The 17967-nt window shown below is 46.1% G+C and overlaps 1 protein-coding gene across 6 annotated transcripts; it reads right to left on the reverse strand.

Annotated features, from left to right (window-relative positions):
- Positions 1-1520: 1520 nt before the first annotated feature.
- ZHX1 (zinc fingers and homeoboxes 1) lies at positions 1521-16383 on the reverse strand. Of its 6 annotated transcripts, XM_026703620.2 has the most exons (4): positions 15889-16359; positions 11827-11979; positions 8941-9090; positions 1521-5335 (listed from the first exon to the last, which is right to left on the reverse strand). In XM_026703620.2, the coding sequence occupies exon 4, from the start codon at positions 5108-5110 to the stop codon at positions 2531-2533; it is 2580 nt and encodes an 859-aa protein (XP_026559405.1). In that variant the 5' UTR covers positions 5111-5335; positions 8941-9090; positions 11827-11979; positions 15889-16359; the 3' UTR covers positions 1521-2530. The 6 variants fall into 6 exon arrangements, with proteins under 6 accessions (XP_026559405.1, XP_026559406.1, XP_087787799.1 ...); XM_026703621.2 differs by lacking the exon at positions 11827-11979 and having other exon boundaries at positions 15889-16383; XM_087931673.1 differs by lacking the exon at positions 8941-9090 and having other exon boundaries at positions 15889-16135.
- Positions 16384-17967: the final 1584 nt, after the last annotated feature.

Raw genomic sequence — 17967 nt, forward strand, 5'->3', positions numbered from 1 at the left:
TAAGCAAATCCAGTTTCCCCCACTGACTTTGCTTGTTGGAAGCAGCTGGGAAGGATGTAAATGGTAATCACATGACTTAGGGACTAAGCAAATATCGTAAATACCTATTGGTTGACAAATTTTGATCATGTGACCCTGGGATTGCAACAGTTGTTAGGTGGAGGGACTGGTCATAAGTCACTTTTTTCCAGTGCCATTGTAACTTTGAACAGTCCAGTGGTTGTAAGTTATAGTACTACTACCTGTATTATAATATTTGGGCAGTAAGTGAATTGAAAGGACTAATTCCCCTTTGCTTTGCTCGTTAGTTTGACCATCCATGAATCTGCAAGTCCAGACTTAGTAAAAGCCAGCTGAGTTGCTTATTGTGTCTTAAATTAGGCCAAATTATTGGCCAAACCTCACATGGTAATTTAGTCAGCAACGTTTTCTTTCTTGCTGTTGTAATCCTAGCAAAAGCAACGTGATTATACCTTTTCTTTTTATGGGTGGTTATGCACCACCCCTCAAAAAAAGGAACAAGGTGTGTGCTAGAATACTTCAACTCTGCTTTCGTCAATCTACCTTTTACTTTCCCTCTCTCCCTACAGGTTCCACTGAGGGCAGGGACCAGGTATTTGGGGGCAAGACCTTGCATGAAATTGCAAAAATGGCATCTTCTCAGAGTAAGAATCCAACAACTCTACAATCCTAAAAGTCTTTGCGTATGTATGTATATAAGATTCTGATCATTTCTGGGAGGAAAAAAAAACATTTTGGAACCAAGAGCCAGCCAGACAGGTGCATTACTGACATCTTGTTGAGAGACCTGACCTACCAAGATTAGCTGTCAACCTGCTGAACTGGTTTCAATCCCAATCATGTGTTTAACACTTTCCAGTCTTCTTGTGGCAGGCAGAAATTTTAAGGAATCTCAGCTGGTAGGCGATACATTCGGACCAGGAAACGGAGATACCTGGCTGGAAATGGTTTGGTAGGAACCTGTGATTCATGAATTGTTTTCTGCTTAGGCAGAATCACTTCCTCCCTCAGGTGGACATTCAGTTTCTCTTAGGAAGAGGAGCACCAGAACCAAGTTCAACTGCCCAAAACAGAGTTTCTCAACCTTGGCAACTCGAAGATACGTGGACTTCAACTCCCCGAATTCTCCTGCCAGCCATGAATTGTGGGAGTTGAAGTTTACACATTAAGATTTCCAACATTCTGGGAATTGAAGTCCACCCATCTTCACACATTCTTGAGAATTGAAGTCCACACATCTTCAAGCTTCCAAGGACAAGAAACACTGGCCCAAATAGCTTTGATACAAGGGGGTAGAAAACAACAATTAAAGGCACGCTGGAGACAAAAAGAAAAATTATGAGTTTCGCTTTCAATCAAGTCCCTTGGGTGACCTCTCCGCCATGAACCTTTCACTAGAGAAACTGTCCTGCAGAACTTTAGAGAGAAGATGGATTTTCCTCTGAAAACGTTTCTTGGATAGACGGAAGGGAAAAAAGAATTGCACAATCAAACGCAAGTTTTTGGTATTGGCTGCATTGATTGATTCTAGTATTTAAATATGATATACACTGATTAGTTTTAATATAAAAACGTACTTCGGACCCCGATTCCCTGAACACAGCTAGAGAGACACATTCAACAGGAGTTCTGTAAACCTAGTACACAGGCTCTGTATGTAACAAAGATAGTCCTTTCCTCTAATTTCTTTTCTTTTAAAAAAAAAACTCAAAAACCCCAAGCAACTGTCACCCTTCCAGGATTTCCCCCCTTTGGTATCCTTTCTCCCCAAATCATCTTATTTTTTTCTAGACTCAGAGAGCCAAAGGGGTCACTGTGGCCAGCCACCTACTCAGGGTAAGAAATTAATGCATTTCCAACCAATGGTGTTTTAGCCTCAAGTCTCAACAAGTCCATCAACTTCTCTGGAGAGATGATGAACTATGGGGTTTTAATCTCCCTCAAACTTCTCTTCCTGTAACTGAAATCCGTGATTTAACATCTTGCATGCTGGGAAGATAGCCAACAAATCTTGATTCTCTTCTGCGGGACGTCCTTTCAGGGACCTGAAGTTTCTCACAAAGGCTTCCTTCGGCTTGGAGGGAAGAAAACTGACATGCAGCTTAGCAATAGAGATGCCGTGAGCCCTTTCATTTAGTGACAATTCTTTCAGCCCAAAGAGGTTATCATTTTCTTTTTTTAAAAAAAACCTGAACCTCTTTCCTTACAGGATTTTTGGAAGCAAACATAAGGCAATTGAGCATACGGTCCCTTCAACGTGCCTCTCTTATCAGCAGATATAGACAACGGCTAACTTTCCGGAGACTTGGGAAGTCTTAAGTTCCAGGCTTGCTTTTCCAATCCTGCTCCACAAGTTTGCATCGGAGTCAAGAATCAGTCTCTCAATGCTGCCTTCAACAAGGAGCTAACTCAAAAGTAGGCAACTGCTTAGACGGAGGTCAGCACCAATCACTTGGCAAAGCCAATTAGTTGGCAAGGTTGCGTTCTGACAATGCCAAGGACGTCCAAGTCAGTCGGATTTTGACAACCTACGCCTAACATGTCGTGGTGGCTCCCAGTTGTCGCTGTCGTCTGTTTCTTCATCATCTTCCTCCTCCTCTTCCTCCTCCGGCTCATCCAGCATCTCTTCCTCGTCTTCTTCGTCAAACAGCTCAAGGCCAAGATCGGCTCGCCTCTGCTTCTCTCCAAACCATTCCCTGACCTGCTCGTAGCCCATGTGTGATCTCGCAACCAGTTCGTCGAGATCCTGCTCATTCAGAAACTTGTGTTTCAGGTAATAATCCTTGAGGATTGCTTTTCCAGTTTTAAACTTGATGACTGGGGTTCGGTCCCAAGGTTTGAGCCTTTTGTTGGACGTCAGCCGCCCGCGTGTCCGACCCCGACCCCTCCCCTTGGACCTCCCCCTCCCCCTCCGCCTGGAATGGCCTTGACCATTGGCACTGTTTGCGTTGTTCCCTTGATAGTAGTAGTACCATTTCAAGCCGCCATTTTTCCAGGCGTAGCGAGTGTCCCCAAACCAACTCACGATGTCCGTTCGAGGAAGTGCCGTTTCTTGGGCCAACTTGTCGTACTCCTCGGAAGAAGGCCACTGAGTTCGGATGAATGACATTTTGAGCATGTGCAATTGTTCCGGAGACTTTTTGGCCTGCTTCCCTGCCTTTAGAACTCCAGAGCCTTCACCTCCAGAGGTTTCCGCTGCAGCAATTTCCTTCTGACTCTCGGCACGACCTTCAGCCAACTCCTCACCTTCTTCTGTAGAACCACGCGTTTTTTTCTGCTCTGCAAACCAGGCCTCTACCTCTTCCTTGGCCAGCTTTGTTTCCGAACATATCCTGTTCAATTCCTCCTCAAAAAGGACTGTGTGGTTGTGGAAACTGTCTTGGAGGACTTTAAGTTGCTCCGCAGTTTTGTCTTTGAACTTCACCCCAGAAGACTGCTTCTGGGGTGGCTGGACCAGCGCGAGGGGTTCGCTCGTTTCATCACTGGAGTCAATAACGATAGTGCAGGAATCGCTGTTCTGATGATTGTGATAATTGTGCTTTGAATTCCTCTGGTTGTACCTGGTATCGCTGAACCATTTTTTAATCTCCCCCTTCGTCAACCCTGTGGTTTCCATCAGCCGGATTATCTCTGAATCAAGAGGAAAGTGGCTTTTGAGGTAGCTGACTTTTAGTTCCATCAGCTGCTCTTTCGTCTTCTTCGCCCGGACGGCAACCATGTCAATGTTGGTGGTGGCTGCAGCCGCCACCACCTCCGATTTCGTAAGCTGGGGAGCGGGAACAGCCGCTACTTGCTTACTTTCAGGAACAGGCTGCGTAGCTTGGCCCTGGGCTTTCTGTAGTTGGGCTGGGTTTGGAACTCCTGCCATCGCCAAGGTGATGGGGGCCGTCACCGGAAGCGTGCCAGTTCCCGCCACTTGCGTAAGGACGAGGCCCGGTTGGCCGACGATTTGACAAGTCTGCAAAATAGAAGGCAGACCATTGCTAGCTGCTGAAATATGTGCTGGAATCACCGTAATTGTCTGAGGAACGGTATGTACCGTGCCATTAAACTGCTTCCTTCTTGCTTCGTCAACTTCTTCTGGGGTCCAGCTCACCCCGTGTTTTAAGCGTTGGGCAGAGAACCAGATTTTGATTTGTTCCTCAGTGTATTTAGCTTGAGTAGCCAGAAGCGCAATTTCTGACACAGTTGGATATGGGAATTTGTTGTAAGTGTTCTGCAAGAGAGGGTTGTTATCCAAAGCGGTGTTATAGGCTGGGATGCTATTAATAGGGATCAAGACTTTGGAAATTAAATTAGACGTCGGCGGAGAGGCGAGAGTGGTGATCACCTGAGCAGGCTGAATCACCGCGGTGGGGTTCACAACCATGGGGATGGCTTCCCCAGCTGAAGAATTATCTGTGTTGGTATCCGAACTTGCAGCGGCTCCTTTTTCTACGATTTCCTCACATTCCACATCGGTGTCACCATCTTTATCTTCCGTGGGATCATCCTCGGCATTGTGAAAAACCACAATTCGCTTTGTTTCATTCTTATTCTTCATCATTTTCATAATGGGGGTTTTGCTGATGGAAATGCCGGTCAAGTGGCTTTCTGAGCCTTCCGATTCTTCTCCCGTTTTCTCCTCTTGGACAAAACTCCCATCGAAAGTCAGGTCGTTCACCGTTTGCTCGAAGATGGTTTGGTTGTTGCGTTTGACCATGTTCAGTTTAAAGTTCTCCTCTCCGGGATGGTATTTGGTATTATGTTCCGAAAGGGCATCGTACCGTTTGGTCACAAATTTGCATTCAAGGCAGACGTAAGATGAGCTGAGGACCACGTTGGGGTGCTCAGAATCCACGTGGAAAGTAAACATGTTTAAATCAGGAGTCTGGAAGGTACAGTATTTGCATTCGTAGCCGCCTTCAACTTTTTTACTTAGCTGGCTGTCTGAATCGGCACATTCTCCAGAGTCTTCATCACTTGACATGCTTCCCGCAGAGGTCATCACCGGTAACACCTCCTCAACATCCGATATGGCTTCTAGATCCATATCCGGCTCTTTCGCCGGGACCATGCAAGGCACGGTGGATTTTCGTTTGCTCGCCATTTCCTCTCTGATGAAAAGGCAACGAGGCAAACCGATTCAAGTTTCAACCCTTCAAGCTTTCCAGAGGCTTATCCGGTCATGGGCTTTGGGGCACTAGAGCCCTGCAAGGTGGCTTCTCCCAATTTCGGCCCTTAGCAGCATTGCCATAGTGCAATCCAGTAAGACAACTTGATGTCCGAAGGAAAAGGCAACGAGTAACAACTTCTTAACAACTCTCCATGCACCCTGGATTTAAAAAAAGAAAAGGGAAGGGAAAATGTGATTTTTTTTTTTTAAAAAAAAGAGTTGTTTCATTATATGAGGCCGTATGCATTTGAATCAATCTCATTCAGACTCTAAAAACTAAGAAAGACATATTAAGCCAGATATTCTCAATCCCTGGGCCGCAGCTGATTAGGAACCGGGCCACACAAGCAGCGGGCCAGTGTTCACACACAGAAAGCTCCACTTGCGGGAGTGGTGGACACACGGGCAAAACTTCACTTGAGGACCCAAATTGTTGGGAGGAGCATGCTAACTCTGTACACCACTTAGAGAGGGCTGTAAAGCACTGTAAAGCAGTCTATAAGTCTTAAGTGCTATTGCTATTTGTGAGAGCGGAGGGCGAGTGCGCCTGCCGCTTGTGCAAATGGAGCTGTGCGCACGAGAGGCGTGAGCACCCGCTGCTTGCACACCACAGTCTCCTCTTCCCCCTCCCCCCACCAGTCCACCAAGCTGGAAGAGCTGTTCTAAGCAGTTCCCTTTATTGTCCCTCAGGTATGGACATATATCTTACCAAAATAAAGCAGAGGTCTTGCACCATAGAACACTTACTCTGGGAACTCCTAGGGAGGGTTTTTAATCTAGCTTTCAACATTGTGCCTACAAAGAACTTAACGGGGGACATCTTTAAGGAAGCCCGAATTTTAAGTAGCCTAACCAATGTGATCCTAAGACTGAAACCTTGCTTCTATTAGGAAAAGAAAGGAAAGGAAAGGAATGGGGAAAGGAAGGGAATGGGGAGGAGGGAGGGGAGGAAAGGAATGGGGAGGGGGGGGAGGGGAGGAAAGGAAAAGGCATGGCATTAAAATCCTTGCTTCTATTAAGGTTCTGCTAAGGTTGAGAATCTATCACCGGCTCATAGCATGCCTGCACACATGCAGAAAATTCCAAGGTCTTGTACTCAACCCCGTCTATCTCTAATTTTCAAAAGAAACCAGGTTAGAGATAGTTCTCAACCTACGACTTGAAGTAGGAACGGAACTTCAGAAGAAGGGGTGTCTCCTATCGCAGAGTTCCCCAATATTTCGGGGTGGGGAGGGGGGGAAGAGGAGATGGTTTTGTGGGAGGGGCATGCACAATGTGAACACCCGTTGCTCACCCAAGAGGGGCTCTGAGCCCCCACAACAATGCTCGTGCAAGTGCGGCTGTGGGTGCCTGCACGGGCGGAGCCAGGAATGCCTGCATAAGTGGGGCCACTTGTATCTGTGTGTGTGCATGCATGTGCACATCCACAGGCCCCTCCCACAAAACCATCCCCTTTCCCCCCACCTCGTATGAGTGGCTCCATGGGCACATGCGCATACCCTGGCCAGTTACTCACGCGGCCCAATGGCCAATAGGCCGCAGCCCAGTTCGTGGCCCACAGGTTGGGGTTGCCTGTCCTACAGATTTCAAAATACAATCACTTCCTTTTTCATAGACTTTTTTGCCTAAGAAATAGGGCTGTGTGCAATGCTCTGGAATGTGTGCAAGTGTTCAGGTAATACTGGCCTGTAATTCTTCGAAGAGGTGGTTTCCTTAAACAAGATTGAGATAATATAATTAGCCTGTCTTATGAGCAGTCTCTGTGAGAGAAAAGAACCTGCCCTATCATCGTTTAGGGATGGGTTTAGCCTTGGAAATTGTAAATAATTATCCGTGAGCTTCTGCTGCCCCTAAGAGAAGTGCTGAGTAGCCTTATGTGTGTAGATACAACTCTTCGGATGTTCACAAGCCAATTTTTTTTTTTTTTGCTCCATTCTTCTGGATTGGTTTAGAGGATAAAGAAAATAAGGGAAGGTTCCACATTTTACCACTACAGAAGGAAATAGCAGATCCAGCCCACAGCAATAGTAGGAAGTTACGATCACAGCTGATGGCTTTTCCAACTCAACTTTTTTTTTTCCTCTGTTTGTAGACAATCTTTAAAACTCATTAAACCAAGGCAAACAACCCCCATCAGTTAATCTCTACAGATTGCCCTTGCTTACCAGCTACTCTTTTCAGCAGCTGTTCCAAATTACAACAGGGCTAAAAAAAAAAAAAAAAGGAGGTTCTTGAAGTTGTGGCCATCACAGCATCCCAGTGGCCAGGTAATTTTGATAAGCGGGTTTGGCAACTAGAACGCAACCCTGGTGGTCACACAATCCCTGCAGTCATGTGATTGTTACTGGCGATCTTCACAACCGGCTTTAGACAAGCAAAGTCAATGGGGAAGCTAGCAAGAACTCACAAGTCATAGCCAAGTGCCATTGCGTTTAATGCCCATGAGGGATGCTCTTAAAACATGGGTGTCAAACTCAAGGCCAGCAGGCCGGATCCAGCCCATGGGGTGCTTAGATCTGGCCCGCAGGGCCACCCTAGAAACAGTAAAGGACTGACCTGTGATGCCTCTGCCAGCAAAAATGGAGCCGGGGGGGGCATGCATGCGCCCCCCAAGCTCCATTTTCTCTGGCAGGGGGCTGCAGAAGACTGTCGGGGCCGAAAACAGGGCCTCGATGTGTGACATCGAGCTGGTCACGCCCCCTGGTCACACCCATCCTGGCCATGTCCCCCAGGTCAAACACAATCCTGAGGCGACTGGCAATGAAATCCAGTTTGACACCCCTGTCTTAAAAGGACACTAGCAGAAAGGCTGTTCTAAGTTGGCATGGTCACGAGATGTTTTGCTTTATGACGATATCACTTAGGGACCAAGTTGCCAGTCCTAATTACAGTAATTAACTGAGGACTGTTTATATTAAAAATGGTATTGGAACTGAAGCCTTTGAAGTAGTCTGCTGTTAATGCTTCCAACTGCTGGAAACAAGGACATTCTTCAGGTAGTTCTCGACATATGACCACAAATGGAGCCGCAATTTTTTTCTTGCTCTGTAAGGCATTTGTTAATTGAGGTTTGCCTTATTTTAAGACCTTCCTGGCCCCAGTTGTTAAGTGAACCACTGCAGTTGTTCGTTCAGCTAGCAACACGCTTAGGAAAATGAATATGGCTTCCTCACTGTTTGTCAGAAAGTCGCAAAAGTGGAACATGTGACCCTGGGACACAGCAACCGTCATAAATGAGTCAGTTGCCAAGCATCTGAATTTTGATCACGTGACCATGGAGACGCCGCAAGTGTGAAAAATGGTCCTAAGTCACTTTTTTCAGTGTTGTTGTAACTTCAAACGGTCACTAAATGAACCGTTGTCAGTCAAGGACTCTCTACTCGTTATTTTGCGTTTCTTCTGAGGAAAAAAAGGAATAAATGAAAGAGGAAGCTGTGAAATCAGGAGATTTAAAGCAAGCCTAAGGAAGGAAATCAGGTGGTAGAGCATCCTCAAAGTTGGCGACTTTAAGACTTGTGGACTTCAACTCCCAGAATTTCCCAGCCAGCTTAGCATAGCTGGCTGGGGAACTCTGGGAGTTGGAAGTCCACAAGTCTTAAAGTCGCCAACTCTGAGGACCCCTCAGAATAAGATTAAGAGCATTTATGGTGTAAAAACATCTATTTACTTAATAGAAGTCTTACTGATCATAATGGGGAATTTTCTAAGCCAATTAACCAGGTTTGGGACTTATTAGGCTGAATTCTACACAGACATTTATTTACCTGAATTCTGTAACACTTGCCCCTGAAGAAGTGGTTGAAGTCAATGAAAACTTATACAGTGGTCCTTGTTTAGTGACACCTCATTTAGCGACTTGCAATAGTGATGAAAAAAGTAATTTTGTGACCAATCCTCCTATTATCTTTGCAGGTCTGTAAAGCAAACGAAAGGCGACATAAGATGGCAAGCACAGTTGTGGTTTCACTTAGTGGGAGACTGCTTAACAATTAAGTTGCCAGTCCCATTTGTTGGTCACTAAATGAGGATTACCTGTATCACATTTTATTAGATGGTCTTTAAAGGGCCATAAGCAGGGGGGTGGGCTGCTGCCAGTTTGCACCGGTTCGGGCGAATCAGATATTAATTTTACATCTGGTTCGCCAAACTGGTAGTTGCAATGACTGGCTGGCCCCGCCCACCCTTCCCCTTCCCTCCCCAGAGTCTCCACCTGGCCAGTTTTGGATCCCAGGTAAGTGCAGAACTTATGTGGAGGCTCAGGTAGGGTGAAAAACGGGCCTCCCGAAGGCTCTGGAAGGCTGGAAATGGGCCCATTTCTGGCCTCCAGAACACAAGGAGGGAGGAAACAGGCCTCCCAGAGGCTCGAGGAAAGCCTTTGGAGCCTGTGGAGAGCAAAAAACAGGCCTACTGGAAGTTCCAGAAGGCCAGAAATGGGCCCATCTCCAGCCTCCACAGAGCCTTCGGAGCCCGGGGAAGCCATTTTCACCCTCTCGGAAACTTGAGGAAACCCCTGCTATGGTGCAAGAGGCCGACTAGGCCAAGCCCCCCATGGCCACACCCACCCAGCAACTGGGCAGACAACTGGTTGCTAAATTTTTTGAAGCCCACCCCTGGCCATGGCTTTTTCTGAAGCATAGACCTAACACTAGCACTGATGATGTTACCTAGTTGGGTAATGAAACATCTGAAAGAAAACAACCAAGCTCAGAGGGCACCAAGGCCCCCTCATGACCTAACACTCCAAGAACTCATTTTTGAATATAGATGGGTAGATTCCCTATAGTTCTTCTAAGCTGATAATCATGCAGAATAGGGAGACATTTAATCTGAAGAAAATGAGACTGTCTTTTTAAAGTCTTCCTCATATCAACGAGAGAAGTTGCTCCTGATCTTCATAAACCCCTTTCCTTTCCCAGGATCTCCACAAGCTCAATTTCCAAATGGGTTTAAAAGAGGTCTTATCTCCACTGTACCCTCATGTAAATGTGGGAATGAAAAACATGAGTTACCCAATCACATATTAACGATACAATTCTTAAAACGTTAATAATATCTATAATACAGACAGTTTCTCAACTTATGACCACAATTGAGGACAAAATTTCGGTTGCTCAGTGAGAGATTTGTTAGGTGAGTTTTGCCCTCTTTTACGAACTTTCTTGCCACGTTTGTTAAGTGAACCATTGCAGTTAAGTTTGCGACCAAGTTGTTATCTGGCTTCCCCGTTGACTTTGCTTGTCACAAATTTGCAAAAGGCAAAATCACATGACCCCAGGACAATGCAACCATCGTAAATATGAGTAATTTGCCAAGCACCTGAATTCTGGTCATGTGACCACGGGGAAAGGCTGCAACAGTCGTTAAGTGTGAAAAACGGTCATAAGCCACTTTTGCCATACCTTTTTTTCATACCGTTAAGTGTTGTAACTTCAAACGGTCACTAAATGAAATGTTGTAAGTTTGAGGACTAACTGTAAATTACTTAGTGTTACCTCAGGCAGCAAAAGGCCTTAGGCCAGACGATTCATATTCGTCTGTGTGGTATTGTTTTCCTGTCCTACTGAGCTACTGCCGCTGAGGTAACAAAAGGGTTCTGTGAGGTGATGTTACGAGAGGCCCACATCCTTGAAGAGTGTGAACGTCATGCTTTGCCCACTTGCACAAACAACAGCTTCTGTGATGATGTTTTTTATGCTGATGCACATAAACACAGATGTGAACAATGCCATCCAAGTTCAATATTGGGGCAAAGTGCAGAATCCATCATGGCCTTGAGTGAACAGTACCTACACACTCAGGAAAATCATGCTAGGAATCAGGGGTGTCAAACTGGATTTCTTGAAGGGCAAGATGGAAATTGTAGTTCTCCGTGGGCTGGCCACGGGGAGAGGGAGGGGGGTGTTCGGCCTAGACGGCCTCCTGCACCTCATCAATGCCCCTCCCGTGCCCCGTTTTGGCTGCCAGAGGCACCGCGGGCTGGTCCTATTTCCAGGCTGGCCCCATGGGCCACATTTAAGCACCCTTTGGGCCTGATCCGGCCCACGGGCCTCGAATTTGATACTCCTGTGCTAGGTGGTCTTTCTTAAATATGATAAGTGCCTTTCTCATTATAGGGCCAGTAATGGCCTTTTTAGACCTGCTTTTTGAAGACAAAATGAAGAGCGGGGGCAAGATGAGGAAAGACTGTAGGATGAAAATGATTTTTGTTGACTTTATCGAACACAGCACTCAACTTACAACTGTAATTAAGCCTGGTCATAAGTTGAGGCTTTGGGTGACCAGACTCAATTTTTCAGCATTTGGTCGCTAAGCCAGCACCGTGGTTGTTAAGCAAATATCACGGTCGTTAAGCAAATCATTTTTTGTTTTGCCAGAAACTGGAAGTAAACACCGGAAGCTGGCAAAAAACACCACAAACTATGGCCACAAGATGCTGCAAATGTCTGTAAATTTGAGCAGGTTGCCAAGCGCCAAAATGCAATTACATGACCACAGAAATGTGTGTGCATCTTTCGTAATTTCAACAACAGACCCTCAGTAAGTTTTGAGGGTCCTTTGTAACTTCAAACGCTTGTTAAGTGACTAGTCGTAAGTCAAGGACTACCTAGAAACTCTCCCCTCCAGTTAAACCAGTTGTAGCCCAAGGATACCTATCATGAGTTCAGATATTCTTCCAGAGTTCTAGAACTTTCTGTTTGTATATGCTCGATTTAAGTCTCCTCCAAGATTCCAGCTGTTTCTATTCATCAGTCCTTGGGATGAAAGCATGACCATCATTTATCCCATAGTGATCATAGCTTGCTCTGAAAAACAAAATGGCACACACTTGGCTGATAAATAGCATGACCAGGCTACATTCAGACTAGGAAATACAACTTGGCAGTGTAGGAACAAAGAAACATTTTCCCCTAATTTATGGGAAAGATTTCTGTCAACCCAAGACAGAGTGACGGACAGATTTTTATTTATTTATTCTGTCTGGCATAACAGAATGCATCATGCATAAAATACACAAAACAGCATATAAAATGTGTATCGAAATTCAGGTGGTCCTCAACTTACAACAGTTTGTTTAGCAAACGTTCGAACTTACAGCAACACTGACAAAGGGACTTATGAGTTTTTCACACTTACAACCATTGCAGCTGCCCCATAGTCACGTGATCAAAATTTGAACGCTTGGCAACTAATTCGGATTCATGACACAAAACCAGACATTTTTCTTTTGGGTTTAATGGAAAAAGACTTGGAGAAAAATTTTGGAACTTTGATCCTATATATGTTGCAGCAGCAAAACTATTAGGTGCACTAAAATGGATGAACACTTCGATTCTTACGATGGATGAATGGGTACAGAAGCTGATGGAGTTGGCAGAAATGGCAAAATTGACCATTTTGGTTAAAGGAAAGAATATAAGTACCTTCATTTCCACATGGAGACCGCTTCTGAACTTTGTGCTTTAAGTGGAAAAAAAAATGAAACTTTGATTTTGGGTTTTACCGATTAGATTGATATGGTTTTATAGAAATGGCTACTTAATATTATTATGGAAAAACAAAAAGTGGTGGTTTGATGTTAATACTTTTTTTTTAACTGCAACAGATGGAAGTCAATGTTTTTTCTTTTCTTTTCCCCAGTTTCTCCTCACTTTTCTCTCCCCCTCCCTGTATCCTCCTATTTATTTTGGTATTTTATCTTATAACTTAATAAAAGCGTTAAACTGGTAACAACTGTGTTACTAATTTGACAATTGCAGTGATTCACTGAACAACTGCAGCAAGAAAGGTCGTAAAATGGGACAAAATTCACTTAACAACTGTCTTGCTTAGGAACAGAAATTTTGGGCTCAATTGTGATCTTAAGTCAAGGACTACCTGTACAAAACAACCAGAACTGTGAATTATTTTAAAAACGCACAATACAAATGATGAACTAAAATGATGAATAAAATTAGATCATGTTTGAGCAATTAGTAGGGTGATTAAGCCTCTGCCCGGGTATGTAGATCATTTAGCCATTGGACAATAGTCCCCTCAAGATGATATAGTAGATTCTTACAGGGATCTTGGGAAACTTCTGAGGGGGCATCCCGTCGCAATATGACATAGTTTTGTGGGACATTCCCACAGTCACAGTGCCACATAGACTTGTGATTCATCCTTGGCAATGTGACTTTGTCACAGCTAAAAAGTCCACACCATGGGTGGAGAAACCATGGCCCTTTTATGACTTGTGGACTTCAACTCCCAGAATTCCTGAACCAGAATTCCCCACCCCTGGTCTACACATACTGGCTACTGTACCTCACAAGGATCTTGAGGCAACAGCATGAATAGTGACTGGACAGAGAGCAGATTCTGGACAGGTTCTACTCCACTCCATCCTCTTGTGCTTCTCTCCAACAGCCTAAAACTTAAAATTTCCCCTAGCCCAACTATACTTTAATTCTACAGTCTCCATGGTTGCCATGGGAATTCTGGCTTATTATAAAATACTTCTCTTCTAAGAGACAAGAAGTTGCTTTTGATGGCCCAGATAATCAAGAAGCATCCCAGCCTATGTTTTTCCTCCTTAGTGGCTGGACACTTTAAGAAAACTCTGACTTCTATCAGGATTATTATTCTAAACATCACAGTGGCCCAAGTAGCCTTGAAAATATGAATGAGCGTAGAATTTTAAGGCTGGGAGAGATCTTGGAAGTCTTCTACTACAATCCCCACCCAAGGCAGGAGACCTTATTCCATGATAGTGGCTATTCCTATATACTTTTTTAAAAAATGCAAAGAACCTTTTTGATAAATGAGTGACCTGGAGCCCAGAGACAGGTGGATGCCCAAAAGGGGTGGTGGTGTCCTATTTGGAACCTCAAGATTACAGAGTTGGAGGTGGTAAACCCAGCTGAAATTCCTGATTGAGCTCCATAAGCTTGGAGAAATTCTTCTGCGCACCATCTTGGTACTCCAGAAGTAATAAGAAAAACCCTACAATAAATTGAGCACAGGTAATCAACTTACAATACTTCATTTAGTGACCGTTCAAAATAAAGTGACCGAAGACAGCACTTTAAAAAGTGACCATTTTTCACACAACCACAGCAGCATCCCTATGGTCACATGACCAATGTTCAGATGTTTAGCAAGTGATTCATATTTATGATGGTTGCAGTTTCCCAAGGTCATATGATTCACTTTTGCGAACTTTAACAGACAGATTTAACAGATAATAAGAGTTGGAAGGGACCTTCTAGGTCATCTAGTCCAACCCCCTGCCCAAGCAGGAGACCCTACACCATTTCTGACAGATGGCAGTCCAGTCTCTTCTTGAAAGTCTCAAGTGATGGCGCTCCAACAACTTCTGAGGGCAACTTCCTTTCCATGGGTTGATTGTTCTCACTCTCAAAAAGTTTCTCCTTCTCTTCTAACTTCTGACAAGCAAAATCCATGGGGATTCACCAGATTCACTTCACAACCAAATTACTAAGTTACTAGTATATTAGTATTATTGTTATTATTATTATTTAGTTATTATTACTAAAATATTAAGTTATCAACTGCAGTGATTCACTTAACAACTGTGGCAAGATAGATTGTAAAACACAGCAAAACTCAGTTAAAGCATGTCTCTCCTAACAGGAATTTTGGCCTCCACTGCGGTCTTGAGGACTACCTGTACGGTTCAGAGCAAGCCCTTCACCTGTGTTTAATTTATTCCAGCCTGTTCATCTCTCCACCAACCTGGCGGTCAAACTCACTCACCTCAAACCTACCTCTCCTTGACAGCCCATGGGTTTTGCCGAGGGCACCCTAAGTTGCAGCAGCTACTACCACCTTTTGTCTTATTGGTGGAGCCCCACCGTTGGCTTTGGCCAACCCAACAACCCATTGTTGCAACGCATCCACCCGTTGTGAAGTGACTAGTGCAGAGATCTCCTTTCTATTTATTTTTATTTTTTTTCCCCCCAAGCCCAAAATGGTGTGAATGGGTTATAGTTATAGATCTCGCTTCCTTCCCAGAACAGGCCTGGGTCTGGCCCCCGCCACCCTCCGTCCATCCAGTTTCCCCAAAAACCTCTGAATCATCACAAAACCAGAACACAACACGCTCCGACACCCACCGCCAACAATAGAGGCGGAGGGCTTATGGGGTGGATGAGGGGCTTCCATACGTTCTTCTTTGCCATAGGAAGCCAACTCTTTGGAAACACTTCCTAGGACCCATCATCCCTTCCTAGGTTCTGCCTTTTTAGGGGAGGGGGGGCATTAAATTCTCTAAATTTGGGGACGGTGTTTTTTCCCACCCCCTCCCTTTTTCCCCTACTCGGGTTCCCACCCAGTTCAGCCCCCAAGGAGGGGGATCCCGGGCAGAAAATCTGGGGGGGAGGTGGAGAGAGAGGTGCCGCCCTTGGCTCTTCTCGCCCTGCTCCCCAAAGCGCGATTCCAGATCTCGGGATCTTCCCGGGTGAGGCGAACCTCCTCGGCCGGATTCTTGTCGGCTTCGAGAGATCAGCGGTTGTTTGTATGGAGGGAAGGGCGGGCGAGGGCATTTTTCCCCCCCTTGCCTTGGCCGTTCTTCAGTCCCCCACCCCACCCCACCCTCCAGCCGGGGAGGGGGGGCGGGGGTGACCTTTCTTCCGACCACCGGACTCGGTTAATCGGCCCAGCGCCAAAGATCCGCTGCCAAAAAAAAAAAAAAGAAGAAGAAGAAGCCCTACCTCGCCAAGGTTTGCAGGCTGCTTGTGGAGTCCTCGGATTGTGCCCGTTCAGGGAAAGTCCGCCATCTTGCATTAAAAAAAAAAAACCGACTGCACTTTTTGGGAGGGGGGAGAGGGATGCTTTGTGAACTTTGAACTGGAATCCAGCTTTTGGGCGGGGGGAGGAGGGAAAAAACAACACCCCAAACAAACTTCCTTTCCCCGATTCACTTTGGCCATCCAGCTTGCAACATCCTCCTCGAAAAGTAACGCGCGTCCGGAGCTATGAAATGCATCTGTTTTACTAAACGGGGAGGGGAAAGGAGGGAGGATCTGGGCATCCCCGCTATATGCTCAACCCGGAGGACGGGCAGCAGACGGGCGGGCAGGAGCAGCCGAGAGGCGGGGCCAGGCCTCCCTTGCAAAGCGTCTCTCATTGGGGCCCGTCCCCCTCCCCGTCCCCCGAGTGTGGGAAACCAGGCGGGGAGGGGAGGGGAGGGTCGCCGCCTCCCCGGTGAGCCAGCCGGAGCAAAAGAAAGCAAGCGGCTGATTGGCCGCGGTGACGTTCGGCGGGGCTGGGAAGGGAAGGGAAGAAGGAAAGGAGGGGAGGGGAAGGGAAGGGAGGAGAGGAAACGGAATGGAGGAGGGGCAAGGGGAAGGGGAAGGAAAGAAAGGGGAGGGGAGGGGAACACAAGAAGGAAAGGAGAAGGAAAGGGAGGAAAGGGAAGGGAGGAAAGGGGAAGGGAAGTGAGAAAGGGGAAGGAAAGAAAGGGAGGGGAACAGAAGAAGGAAAGGAGAAGGAAAGGAAGGAAAAGGGAAGGAAAGAAAGGGAAGAACAGAAGAAGGAAAGAAGGGAAAGGAAGGAAAAGGGACGGGAGGAAGGGGGAAGGGAAGTGAGAAAGGGGAAGGAAAGAAGGAAAGGAGGAGAAGGGAAGGGAAGGAAAAGGGACGGGAGGAAGGGGAAGGGAAGTGAGAAAGGGAAGGAAAGAAAGGGGAGGGGACAGAAGGAAAGAAGGGAAGGCAGGAAGGAAAGGAAAAGGAAGAGGAAGGGAAGTGGGAAAGGGAATGGAAGGAGAAGGGAAGGGAGGAAAGGGAAAGGAGGAAAGAGGAAGTGAAAAGGGGGAAGGGGAGGGGAACAGAAGGAGGAAAGGGGAAGGGAGGAGGGGAATGGCAGGAAAGGAAAGGCAGATCTGCTCATTTTGGTGCCCTGGCCTGGAGGATCCCTTGTGGCCGCTGGCTTTCTTTCAACAGGCAAACCTAGGGGGAAGATTCCAAAATATGCTCCCCCCGGCCCCAACTGGACTTTGGTTATTTTTGAGGTTTCGCTTCTCCTCCAAGAAGTTTCTTCATCTCTGACTGGATTGGGGGTGGGGGTGAGAGAAGACTGCAAATGACCAGCTGTCTGCAAGGAATATAAATCCTTCCATTCCCCACCATCCAGCCAGAGCTGAAGAAGCAAAACATCTTCAAAGAAAAACCAGAAAGTTTGGTTGCCTTTTGGGAAAAAAGCACCTTCAGGACAACCATGACCTGGATGGCTGAGAATCTCCAGACAAGGAGAGGATCGGAGCAGTCCCGGTAAAATTAGGGCAGCCGTTCAAAGTGATCTGGAAGTCCATTCTGGCCCTGCTCCTATTGGAGCCACCAGATCGGGGTGCAGAAATTCAGGCAACCCTTGAGAGGATTCCATCTTGGGAGTTCACCCCCTTGTTAAACAACCGACCACACTGACCACGCTTTTGTGCTTCGGGTCGTCTCTAAATCCTCTTCTGTGGAAAGTTATGTATGATGCCTTTTCGGGGCAGGAAAGCAGCTGTTGCCTAAGGTGCTTTTTCAAAGGGTAACTGGACTTTTTCCTTGAAGACGTTTCGCTTCTCCTCCAAGAAGCTTCTTCTGCTTCTTGGAGGAGAAGCGAAACGTCTTTTGAAAAAGCACCTTTGGGACAATCATAACCTGGATGACTGAGAATCCAGGTTGCTGGTTCCTCCATGCTCTGCCATCAAGTTTTGTTGGTCAGTTCATCTAAAGAGCATCAGACTGAAGATCTCCAGCATTTACCCCCCCCCCCAAAAAAAACCCTGTTTAACCACACACCATGGT

The sequence above is a fragment of the Pseudonaja textilis genome, chromosome 3 (assembly GCF_049901715.1).
Source record: "Pseudonaja textilis isolate UNSWEBS1 chromosome 3, rPseTex1.2, whole genome shotgun sequence".
Lineage (NCBI taxonomy): Eukaryota > Metazoa > Chordata > Lepidosauria > Squamata > Elapidae > Pseudonaja > Pseudonaja textilis.

Bases quoted from the DNA above. Each gene is read 5' to 3' on its own strand.
- ZHX1 (XM_026703621.2), bottom strand. From the start codon at position 5,110: ATGGCGAGCAAACGAAAATCCACCGTGCCTTGCATGGTCCCGGCGAAA.